The sequence below is a fragment of the Phacochoerus africanus genome, chromosome 10, assembly GCF_016906955.1.
Source record: "Phacochoerus africanus isolate WHEZ1 chromosome 10, ROS_Pafr_v1, whole genome shotgun sequence".
In the NCBI taxonomy this organism is placed as follows: Eukaryota; Metazoa; Chordata; class Mammalia; order Artiodactyla; family Suidae; genus Phacochoerus; species Phacochoerus africanus.
In genome coordinates, this window is record NC_062553.1 from 40,111,805 (window position 1) to 40,124,101 (window position 12,297).

The window sequence follows — 12,297 nt, forward strand, 5'->3', positions numbered from 1 at the left end:
TAGACCCCTGGCCTGGGAACCTCCATATGCTGTGGGTGCAGCCCTAAAAAGCATTTAAAAAAAAAAAGTATATTTTTGCTTTTCATAGTGTATTTTTCAAGTGGTTAATTTGCCTGTAGGCTCTTTAGGCCAATAAGTTGTTTGTCTCAAGGTTTATAGTCTGTAAAGCTGGATCAAGTGAATGGACTATCATGGATGCACAGAGCACATAGAAAGAATTTTACAGGAAGATCCGAAGGGAATAAAGTATAGGTTGTGATTTTGTTATGGTGGTAGATCTTTTCTATTGACGTCTTTTCGGTTTTTCAGAATGGATATATATTGTGGTACTTGTGCATTGGAAACATAAAATAAACTTTGCTAATTGCACTACATTTCATTAAGTAGCTTTATTGGGAATGAAGCTGTATAAAGGAATAAGTTGCTAAAAGTCTGTAGGTGTTGAAGAGAAGATCCTAGATGTGGTAATATTTGAACTTGTGTGAATAATTCTTGAGACAAAAGAAAAGGACAGATAAATTAGATGGGTGATACTACGTATATGTAGTGGAAGCATGGCTTAGAGGAATCTTAAGACTAGAGGATAAGGTAGATGAGAAAGGATGCTTGAAACCACTGAAGAGATGGGAGTTAGCATGTTGTCATCATCATGGAACCTTTAAAAAGTTTATAGGCAAGTCACTACTATTTGAAAAGATAAACTCTAGCAGTGGTAATTGAAATGGACTAGATAGAAATGAAGTTAACAGCTATGAAGTAATTGTCCACATGGGATGATAATCCAAACTAAGCCAGCAACAGTAATATAGGGATAGATGGAAAAATTAGATATATTTGAGTGAATAATAAGTGGATATAACATGGGTAACAGATTGGTTATAGATGGAGGGGTAGATAAAAGGTGCAGTGGTTTAGAGGTTTTTAGACAGTTCACTGTGTATATAACATTGTATTACCATGTGTAGGTAATGTGGGAGGAGTAGATTAAATTTTTTTCCCTCTCTCCTACCAGCCTATTTTTTATATATTTTTATTTAAAACATTTTTTAATTTAAAAATTTTTTTGGCCGTGCTTGCAACATACAGAAGTTCCTGGGCCAGGGATTGACCTCGGACCACAGCAGTGACAACAGCAGATCCTTAACCACTAGGCCACTAGGGAACTCCAAAAATAAATATTTTGATGCTTTTTTTTTTGACTACAGTGTGCAGTGGTTTGATGTGGGGTCTCAGTTACCAGCCCAGGGATTGAACCCTGGCCGTAGCAGGAAAAGCGCTGAATCTTAACCACTAGAGCACCAGGGAACTCCCCTTGATAAATTTATTTTGACGTTCTCTTTAGACATTAAAGTATATAGGATATAGCCCCTAGAGAAGCCTGAGACTTCATGGGGGGTTATTGGATGGTATCAGATTTACTTAAGAACGGTTTTTGATATAGCTAAGCTTCTTTATACACAGTGAGTATGAATGTTTGGTGTCATTTAAAAAATGTTTTAAAAGGCAGAATGGGAAAGGGAAAGTAGAGACATTCATGTAATGAAGTATGATAAACATTTTTTAATATGGTTTTGATTTATCTTTTAGCAGTTCTGTAAGAGGACCATTTAAAAATAATCCTAAAAAAAAAAAAGGAGTTCCCGTCGTGGCGCAGTGGTTAACAAATCTGACTAGGAACCATGAGGTTGCGGGTTCGGTCCCTGCCCTTGCTCAGTGGGTTAACGATCTGGCGTTGCCGTGAGCTGTGGTGTAGGTCGCAGACGCGGCTCGGATCCTGTGTTGCTGTGGCTCTGGCTGTAGGCCAGTGGCTACAGCTCCGATTAGACCCCCAGCCTGGGAACCTCCATATGCCATGGGAGTGGCCCAAAGAAATAGCAAAAAGACCAAAAGAAAAAAAAAAATCCTTGGTTTTTTACTTTGACTTTCAAACATCTAGGACTTTTATACATCATGTATAGATATCCCAAAGAGCTTTTGCTGTGCTAAATTTAGATTTTTTTTTTTTTAATTTAGATTGTTGAAATGTAAGCATTGTGGGGGAGGAACCATGTTTGTCTAGCTGCTCATTCTCTCTTTAGCTTAGCATTATATATGATGTAATGTTGATGCTCAAGCAGTTACTAAATGAATTAATTAGCCAATGAGATGAGTAAACATTTTAAGTAGAAGTAGTGCTTGACAATAACAGTTTATTTGGGGCTACTTCATACTTCCTGTGTTTATAGCAGTGGAGCTTTATACAAGTATTTGAATATTTTGTTGAATTTATCCTTATATCTTTAAGCAGAATTACCTAGGTTTCAAATTTAATACACTGGAGACAAAAGATGAAAATTATTAGGCAGGTGAAAAGCAGTGCGTTTTCACGAGTCCATTTGAATGAGCAGGAAATGAGATGAAAACAAAGCATTTAAACTGTTCTTTCTTTCACAATCAAATTTCTGGAAGTTTATTACAGTGGGAAATTGAGTTAGTAGCAAGTAGGTTTTTGAGTTGGAAAATTAGACTTTTAAAAAAATATTTGTTTTTATCTTTTTTTAAGCAAGGAACAGACCCTTAAAATTAGTTTAAAACATTTTCTAAAATGTTTGAACTAGTTTCAGTTTATTCAGTTAATATTTGGTTGTATAATTTATGTTACATACAGAATATATTGCTGTATATATTGCTGTATATTGCTGTATAGTTTCTCAGGATAATTTTTATTATTTTACTTTTAGGAGTTACGGCACAGCACCTGTAAATCTTAACATCAAGACAGGAGGAAGAGTTTATGGGACTACAGGTAAAATTTGTATTTGCAGTTGCATCCATAGGAATATATATCTGAATAGGTCATGAATAGGTTGTAAGCTGTTACAGCTCATTTTTAAAAAGCAGTTTTTGACCGTTTTTCATGGAGTGGAGATACTTTCTGTAAAGGGCTAGGTAATCAATATTTTAGGTTGTGTGGGTCACATAGGGTTCCTGTCATGTATGTGTGGTTTTTTGTTTGTCCTATAACCTTTAAAGAAGTAAAAAATCTTTCTTAGCTCACAGACTACAGTGATTTAGAACATAGAAGTTAGCAACTTCCTTTTGGTATAGGAATCCCTTATTGTGAGCAACAAGTCCCTAATTTCTCTAGCTATACCATACATTTTGACCTCACTTTTTATTTATGATAAACCTCGCCGTTTTGTTTAGGATCTTTGCCGTATTTTATGCTAACAGTAGTAAAAAGGTGTCAGTGTTTTCTGTTTGTCTGTAGTATCAGCTTCTTTCCAATGTAGTTCCTTCACCATTTTGTACTTTTCTAAAGTAGGAACGAAAGTCAAAGGAGTGGATCTTGACGCACCTGGAAGCATTAATGGAGTTCCACTCTTGGAGGTTGATTTGGATTCTTTTGAAGATAAACCATGGCGAAAACCTGGTAAGATTATTATGGATTATGTCAGTTTAAAAAGATTTTTATTATAAACCGTTATTAGAAAAGTTTTTTTCAGCATCAGTTTAGAATATTATTTTTTAAATGTAATTTTTGTTGTCTTATGCACATCATAATAATGACTTGTATTAATAAATCTTACAGCCTAGCATTATGTAAGAGTAGACTTTGCACATTGTTTTATTAATGCCATTTATAAAGGAAATAATTCTTTTTTTTTTTTGTCTTTTTGCCTTTTCTAGGGCCGCTCCCGCGGCATATGGAAGTTCCCAGACTAGGAGGTGAATCGGAGCTATAGTCTCTGGCCTATGCCAGAGCCACAGCAATGCAGGATCCAAGCCGCATCTGTGACCTACACCACAGCTCACGGCAATGCCGGATCCTTAACCCACTGAGCAAGGCCAAGGATCGAAGCCGAATCCTTATGGATCCTAGTCGGTTTCATTAACCGCTGAACCACGAAGGGAACGCCCTCCATTTTTATTCTTACAGTTTAATATATATTATATGCTGCATAAAAATAGAATTGAAATATTTGCACACTAAAAGTGTGTCTTATCTTTAGGTGCTGATCTTTCTGATTATTTTAATTATGGGTTTAATGAAGATACCTGGAAAGCTTACTGTGAAAAACAAAAGAGGATACGAATGGGACTTGAAGTTATACCAGTTACCTCTACTACTAATAAAATTACGGTAATTAGTAAATATTCCAAAATACCCCAGCCTTTTCTACTGTCCCAGTTTTATTCCCTAAGTAAATCAGTTGTTCCCTATAAAGGTGGTTAAATGCTATGTGATAGTTTAAAAATTCCATTTTACCATGTTTGTTTTTTTCCCTTCCTTCCCTTTCAGAGTTTCATATTAATGATTATCTGATGTTTTTAGTTTCAAGTCACAAACTAGCCACAGCTAGTTTGTCTTTATATGGCCTACAATTAAAATTTATGTGGTATCTTAATGGGGAATATGTTATTTAACTTAGGCCGAAGACTGTACTATGGAAGTTACACCAGGTGCAGAGATCCAAGATGGCAGATTCAATCTTTTTAAGGTGAATTTTAGTAAATTATCCTTGGTTGCTCTCATTTTTTTGTTCTTGAGTCTGCTCCCATACCACTACTCAAGGGATGAGATTAAAGTGGAAATAGCTACCTTTTTTCCAATCCTTTAGCTTCCTGGTGACTTACAAATTTGCTGATTGTTGTTTTATCTCCACTTTGCAAGCATGTGAATTGTAGCCTATTATACTAACAATGCCAAGTAAAACTGTTCTTGCTATATGTTGTGATTTTTATTTTGAGTCATAGTGTATGTTTGTTTGTAGGATATAAAAGTTTATGCCAACAGACTAAGCACTCATTGTAGGTCCTGCTATAATCTTTATCAGAATTCGAGACTTATTTTTCCTGATTTTCTGTTAAAAAATAGTAAGGCAGATGGCATACTGCATATTATTTGTATGACGCTGAAGTCATTGGTGTAATGTTTCTTGTAGTTTAAGATGTTTAAGAATCTTAGACATTCTTTGTGAGTCACTGTGAAAGACTCAACAGAATAGGATAAAGCTGTTGATTTTTTAAATTAATACTTAAAAGGGGTAGGTTTAGTAAGAGACTTGAAGGTTGATAAAATCACTTGGGTATCAAGACTGACTTCTGGCTTCTCCATTCCATGTGATTACAGACTCAGTCTAAATAATAGTAATATATTTTCATACCTGTGCAGTATACAGCAACCTACAGACTTTTCTCAAAATGTGATTGTATATTCTTCTTCCTTTACCTTAATTCTTAATTTTTATATTGAGAGACACTGGGATGAAGACTGGGAGTGGCTTTTAGATTGGGTTATATACTCAGGGAACTTTTGTGGGCAGGAACTTTTCTGTGTCCCATTTGGGGCTACAGCCCTGTCCACCAAAATACTGCCTTATGCAATGCATGTGCTATATCCGCAGATGTAGCCGCTCTGCTGGACACAGTTCTGTATAGAGAGTTTAATTTTAATTTACATCCTACTTTGGGTAAGTATTTGGTTCTTGTTCTGCTGTAAATATTTTGAAAGTGTGTGATGTCTTATTTTAAATGATCATCAGGTTCTTCTTGGTGATAGCTACCCATTTAGACATTGAATATGTTGTTTTTTATGATTGCAGTGAATAGATAGGAAGTTACCTTGATTATGAAATAGTTCGTTTGCAGTGGTGCTTTTTATTTTCTTCTAACAGGAAGGAGAACTGCCTTTTTAAACGGCCAGTTTCTCTGTATTTTATCTTTTTGCAGTAAACTTCTGAAAGTAAAGAATAAAAAGAAACTTCTAGGGCCTGGTCTCGTATTGAAGGTAGCCATCATGAATGAGTTTTTTATGTACATATGGTCTATCAAAAATTATTTGGAAGTGTCTTTGATTATGTGAGAGGAGGTTGTTGTCCCATTTTGATTTATTTGATTCCGAATGAATAGGGACTTGAATTTGATGAGTATTCTCTTTTTTCTTTTTCTTTTTCTTTTTTGCCTTAATGTGCTTAAATATTACTTGTCTGTTGGAAATACTGATTTGGGATAGGGTGTGTGTGGCTCATGCTTTTTCTTTATGCGTATCGTGGTCTGTAGGCTATATTTTGTTGCTAGTGCTCAAAATCTGCCACTAATAGTATGTGGTGGCAGTGTTTGGTGTTTTCAAGTTGCAGTTTGATTTACATTGAATTTCAGTTTACGACTATCCTACCCTGAACATGCCCGATCTCATCTGATTTACACTGAGTTTCAGAAATATTTCTGTCACCTTAAATAAATTTCTGAAATATCCTTGTTCAGATTTCTGTGAGATTATTGTTTTCAAAGAACTCTGCAACTCTGGAGAATACCAAAAACATTACAAAGATGTAATTAGTTCCCAAATAAGTAAACTTAGTAGGTATTATTAAGTGCTAAAATGTATATTTTAAACTAAATGCTGTGGAAATTGGAGAAATGAGAGAGTTAATTAGATACTACTTTGGGATTAGAAATTACGTTGGATGCTATATATAGGTCCTTTCTACTTCCTTTTTTTAAAGTTAAAAGTGGGATGCAATAGTAGAGAAAAGCATATTACCATTTTAATGGAAACCTTGAGAGCATAGAGAAGCGAAATTGAAAAGTATTACAGATTTAGGAAAGATTTGCCCTTTGGCTTGGACAAAGAAATTTAAGTCTTAATTGAGTAGAAGTAAATAAAAGGATTATTTCAGAAATCAGCCTTAGTGGATCAGAGAATTCTTTCTGGAGAATATGTAGGGTGTGATTTAGCTTTAGACAGCCTAGGAACCAGGAGGAAGAATTGCAGGGATTACCGCCTATTAGTGATCAGGAGAGTGACACTGGCAGTAGTGTGTGATGTGGTTGGATAAAATCCAAGGTCTTGTCCACTTAACTGCCATTTGAACCATCATTATTAGGCTTGGTGAGAAAGAAAGAAGGAAAAAAAATATATCTGAGTACCTTACGTGTGCTCAGCACTATGCTGGATGCTATGTAAAACAGAGTCTTTGTATTCAGGAAGCTCGTGATCTGAGTGATGTGTACATGTGAACTAATAATCCTGGTATAATGTGACAGGTGTTATGTGGTGTATTGACAGAATGCAGTAGGGAGTTCAGAGGTGAGCATGGGTTATCCTACGTCACAGAGCCTAGAAGGATTCAAATGGGATGTAATAAATGAAAAATGGTTGAGAAGTTCTTATGTTGTGCAGCGGGTTAAGAATCCAGTGTTGTCACTGCAGCAGCTTGGGCTGCTGCTGTGGCATGTGTTTGATCCCTGGCTGGGGAATTTCCTCATGCCATAGGCGGGGCTAGAAGAAAAAAGCACACACACACAAAAGAAGGACAGTTGAGTTTTCATTAGTAGGAGAGAGATGGATGTATAGAACATTGTAGGCAGAGAGAGCAATGTGAACAAAACCAGATAGTATGAAAGGTGGGATGAGAGACAGAGGAGAGAAGCCTGGAAATGGTAGAAATGGGACCATTATGAGAAAGACCTTAATCTTAAATTAGCCTGCAGACAGTAGGAGGCCATTTGAAAGTTCTTGGGTAGGAGAAGAGCATGAGCAAATCTGGTTTTTAGAAAAAGAACTGGAACTGGGGTGAGCTGAAGAATGAATGTAAGACAGAAAGGGAGTCAGGGTATAAAATGAACAAGGATCCAAACTAGTACTGGTGAGTGGACAGAGGAATAGATTCAAGTTTAAGTTATTTTCATATCTATTGCGAAGATGTTTTTTTCATCCTTAGTCAATTGAGACACAAGCAACCCAACAGCATCTTTAAAATAATTTATTTTACTTTTTATTCAGTAAATTTCCAAACATATTAACAAATAGATAGAATAGTACAGATGAACCCCTGTGTGTTTATTATAGTGATTTATCAACATTTTGACGTTCTTGAAATCTTTTCTTTTTGTTTTTTGTTTTTTTAGGGCCGCAGCCAGGGCATATGGAAGTTCCCAGGATAGGGGTTGAATCAGAGCCGTAGCTCCAGCCTGTGCCACCAGCCACAGCAATGCAGGATCTGAACCATGCTGCCTGCGACCTACACCACAGTTCATGGTAATGCCAGATCCTTAACCCACTAAGCGAGGCCAGGACCTGAACCTGCATCCTCATGGATACCAGTTGGGTTTGTTACTGCTGAGCCACAATGGGAACTCTCTAAATAAAGGTTTTTATTATTTTTTTTAACAAAATGAAAGATGAGATATAATAGGTGTAAAAATAAGGTCACTTGGGTGCAACAACAATCAGGTGTATGATTATATCATTTGGGGTGAGGGCAAGAGAGGAGTGACTGGTGAGAGTAGGTGATATGTATGTAAGAAAAATTAACCACAACCTTCTCTCAAAATACTATGTGTGTGCACACAGGTATAGATGATTTTTTTTTTTTTCCGTGTCTGTAGATGTATGTATGAGCTTAGTCACCAGTATTGTGGATTTCATAAGCATGTGTCTTGGTCTATTATCATCCATTGTACCAAGCATTCATTTGTACCTTCTTAATCTGGAGGTATGTATCCTTCATCTCTGGGATATTTTCCTCTATTATTTTTTTGCTTTTTTTCTCTGCTTTCTTCTGTCTTTTGGACCTCTTGTTCAAAAATTGGACCTCATGCTGGTCCTTTAATTTTCTTAGTTTTCCTTATTTCCTTTCTCTTTGTTTTCCATTATCTGGGAGATTTCTTTAACCTTAGAGTGCTTCTGTTCTCTTTTTCATTTCTGCTGTTATATTTTTGCATATCCAAGAAGATTTTTCTTCAGTATTTCTCTTACAGCATCCTGCTTCTGTTCGTGCATGCAGCGATGGCAGTATTTTTTTCTCCCTCTGTCTCTAAAAAGGTCTTGATATTAATGATAGGTTGCTTCTGTGAGGTTTTCTTTTTGTGCATAGGCTGTTTTCTCCAAGTTGATTTTTTAAGTTTGTTGTTTTGGACTTTTTGACTTTCCTCAAATATTTGTTGATCCTTAGCCATTATTGACTCACAAGAAAGTGGACCACTGAAAAGGTGAAGATGATCTGTGCATGTGGGTAGGGCTTGGCTGATTGTAGGCTTTACTGTAGGGCTAAGCTTTTTTCACAGTCTCTGATGTCAGTATCTAGGTTGTTTTGCTTTTTGTTTTTTATTTTTGTTTTTGTAATAATCTAAGTTTTCAGAGAAGATACTCTAGTATCCTGCCTAGAGGGTTTATATTTTTTACTTGGCTGATTGAAATGCTCTGGGAGCTAGAGTTGTCAATTCCTGAATCTTGCTGTGGAAATTAATATGTCTTTGATTTCTCCTTTCTGACTTAGGATTCAGATTCTTTGGTCAGCTCAGTTACTATTTTTTCATCTGCTTGCTAAGTCCTAAATTTTGTTGCCTTCACAGTCTTTATTCTTGTGGGTTGAAAGAAATAATTTATGTAGTTATCTACTTTTTCTTTTTCCATCTTAACATGTGATGAATGTTTTCCTAGGTTATTAAAGGTTTTTTTTGATAATTAACACTTTAAAATAGCTACATAATCCATTATTTGGGTGTTTGACAATAATTTTTTGGATATTATTTTGTAATATTAAGCTTTTTTTTTTTTTTGTCTTTTTGCTATTTCTTGGGCCGCTCCCGCAGCATATGGAGGTTCCTAGGCTAGGGGTCGTAGCCACTGGCCTACGCCACTGCGACAGCAATGCAGGATCCGAGCTGCTTCTGCAACCTACACCACAGCTCACGACACCACCGGATCCTTAACCCACTGAGCAAGGGCAGGGACCGAACCCGCAACCTCATGGTTCCTAGTTGGATTCGTTAACCACTGCGCCATGACGGGAACTCCTCTAATATTAAGCTTTTATAAGCAATGCTGTGAAGGGCAGTCGCAGGAAATTTTACAGAATGAATGTTGGCATAATTTGTGTAAATACTTAATTTCTTAAGATTATAGACTTCAGTCAGCTTTTCTTTGCATATGTAAGATCTGAGATGAATTTGTTTTTTACACAGTCAGTCATGATGGTGTTCCCTGGTGGCCTATCGATTATAAGGATCTGGCATTGTTGCTGCCATGGCACGGATTTGATCTCTGGCCCAGAAACTTCAGCATGCCACATGATCCCCCCCCCAAAAAAAATAGCTGTGATGTCTTACAGTCATTTCTTAAAATATTAGATCATGTGAAAAAATAATCTCATTATGTTTTGATTAAACAAATTTTGAATCTGTAATGCTGAATGCAACATCGGAAGACAAGGTGATAATGTATTAATAGGAGGGTTGCTCAAATGATGAAGTTCAGAATTGTTTAATATAATGGCTATGTTAAGAAGAAATTCAGAAAATGAACTTAGGAAACATAAGGAATTTTTACATGTTTAAAAGTGTACTGTGTTTTCCTGATACCTTTTGTTACTTTTTCCCCTTTTGTAAATACTTTTTAATTTATGCTGTCTTCTCACCCCTCCCCTTCCACTTTTCCCCACCCTTCTCTGTCCCTTCTCCCCAGTTTTTAACTGAGCATTGGCTGTGTCAGGAAGTGTTTTAGGTTTGGGTGGAGAGTAGAGGTAACCATTATAGACCTAGACTTTGTGGTCTTAGAATTTATATGACTTAATGGAAAAGATAGGTAGTAATTGGATATCATGCCAAGAATTATAGTTATTAATTACCTGTCCTATGAAAGACTTCAAGAAGTGACATTTAAGCTGAGTCCCAAAGCCAATCAAATAGCAAATACATTTGAGCATTCATTGCATGCCTGGTGATGTTTTTGGGCACCTAGGATACAGATTTGGACTGGATGTCATCCTTGTCTTCAGGGATCCTATGTTATAGTGGCAGCAGACAGATAATAAACGTAAAATAAATAAGAGGACTTAAGATAATGACCATAGTGAGAAATTCCATGAAGAAAACACAAAATGATAATATGGTAGAGATTGGAATGACTGCTTTGAGGAGACTTGTAAAGTGAAAGGAACAGCTAGTGCAAAAGCCCTCATAAAGGGGGAACTAAGAAGAAAAGAAAGGTCAGTGACTGGGCATAGTTAAGTTGGGCAGGAATAGAGGAAAACCAAAGTTGGAGAGGTAGTCAGGGCCCATACTCTGTAAATGCTTGTAGGCCATGGTAAGTTTAGGTTTTATTCTGTTGGTATTAGAAAGCTATTGGGGAATGTTGAGCAGGGGAGAGACATGTAAATCAACTCGATTTACACTTGAAACACTGCTTTGGCTGTGTACAGAAGATGGATTTTAGTGATGTAAAGTCAAAGCAGAAAGACAAGTTAATTTAGTGGAACAGTTGAGGTGTGGTTGTGGGTTTGACCTGGATTTTAGGAATGGGCATGATGATAAGTGGTTGAACTTGGTATTTATTGTCTAGATGAAGTTGACATAGGATGTTCCTATGTATTGAATAATTACTAGGTGTTTTTGTTTTCTTGAGAAACTTGGTGGATGATAGGGCCATTTACTTATATGAGGAAGACTTGGAGAGGATCAGATTGTGGGGTAGAGGGAAATCAGTAGCTTTGTTTTGGACATGCTAAGTTTGAGATGCTTATTAAACATGTGAAAAATTGGATGTAAATTGTTGGTGCTCAGGGGAACAGTTGAGACCATAGTGTCAGCTCTTGAGTATTCCTGACATTCCTGGGAAGAGGAGTGCGTTTTTTTCTTCTGTGTTTTCTAATAGCATCTTTTATCCCAGCGATATTTTTTTTTCATCACACTTACTGTATTGCTCTGGTGGTTTGTGTGCCTGTCTTTTCCACAGTCTGGGATTTTGTTGTATTTCTCTCTATGGTCTCAGTTTCTGGTACATAATAGATATTTAATAAATGATGACTAAATCATATTAATTTTCCCTGCCACCATATTCTGTCAGTTTTAACTGTCAAATGTCTATCACATCTAGTTCTTGCTTTCTGTTCTCATTGTCTTAGTGCTGATCCTCATCATCCCTTATATATTTAGCACTTAAACATTAATATTTTATTTGAAAATAAGTTGCACATGATTATTTGAGAGGTAGATGGTTTTTGGAGTTGAATCAGTAGTTTATATACATAAGAGTCATGGTGTCTGAATTATCTTGGCTTTTGCCTCACGGGAAAGGCAAGTGATGCTGAATTTAGATTGAAAAGGGACAGTAGAATTTATATAGGGTGTAAGATAATAGTGATGTTATTCAAGTATAGAGCAACTTGAACTATATAAATTTATTAAATTAGTGTTGATTTTAAGATAGGAGGGTGAGTATAAAAGCGAGAGTGTAAAGAATATTTTCACCAGTCTTATGGCTGAACCATATTCAAAGGATCTAATAGGAGCAGAAAAGATGAGCAAATTTGA

The 12,297-nt window shown here is 36.2% G+C and overlaps 1 protein-coding gene across 33 annotated transcripts in view; it reads left to right on the forward strand.

The window, feature by feature from the left end:
• The window catches only part of FIP1L1 (factor interacting with PAPOLA and CPSF1), a 75,201-nt gene that overhangs the window by 10,390 nt on the left and 52,514 nt on the right, over positions 1-12,297 (forward strand). For 13 of the 33 annotated variants that reach the window (XM_047799617.1, XM_047799590.1, XM_047799619.1 and 10 more), the window contains 4 exons: positions 2,721-2,785; positions 3,305-3,412; positions 3,993-4,123; positions 4,413-4,481. In XM_047799617.1, coding sequence (XP_047655573.1) covers positions 2,721-2,785; positions 3,305-3,412; positions 3,993-4,123; positions 4,413-4,481 — 373 coding nt within the window. Of the gene's footprint in view, positions 1-2,720; positions 2,786-3,301; positions 3,413-3,992; positions 4,124-4,412; positions 4,482-12,297 lie in introns of all 33 variants that reach the window. The other 20 variants (XM_047799596.1, XM_047799621.1, XM_047799618.1 and 17 more) reach the window with 3 other exon arrangements.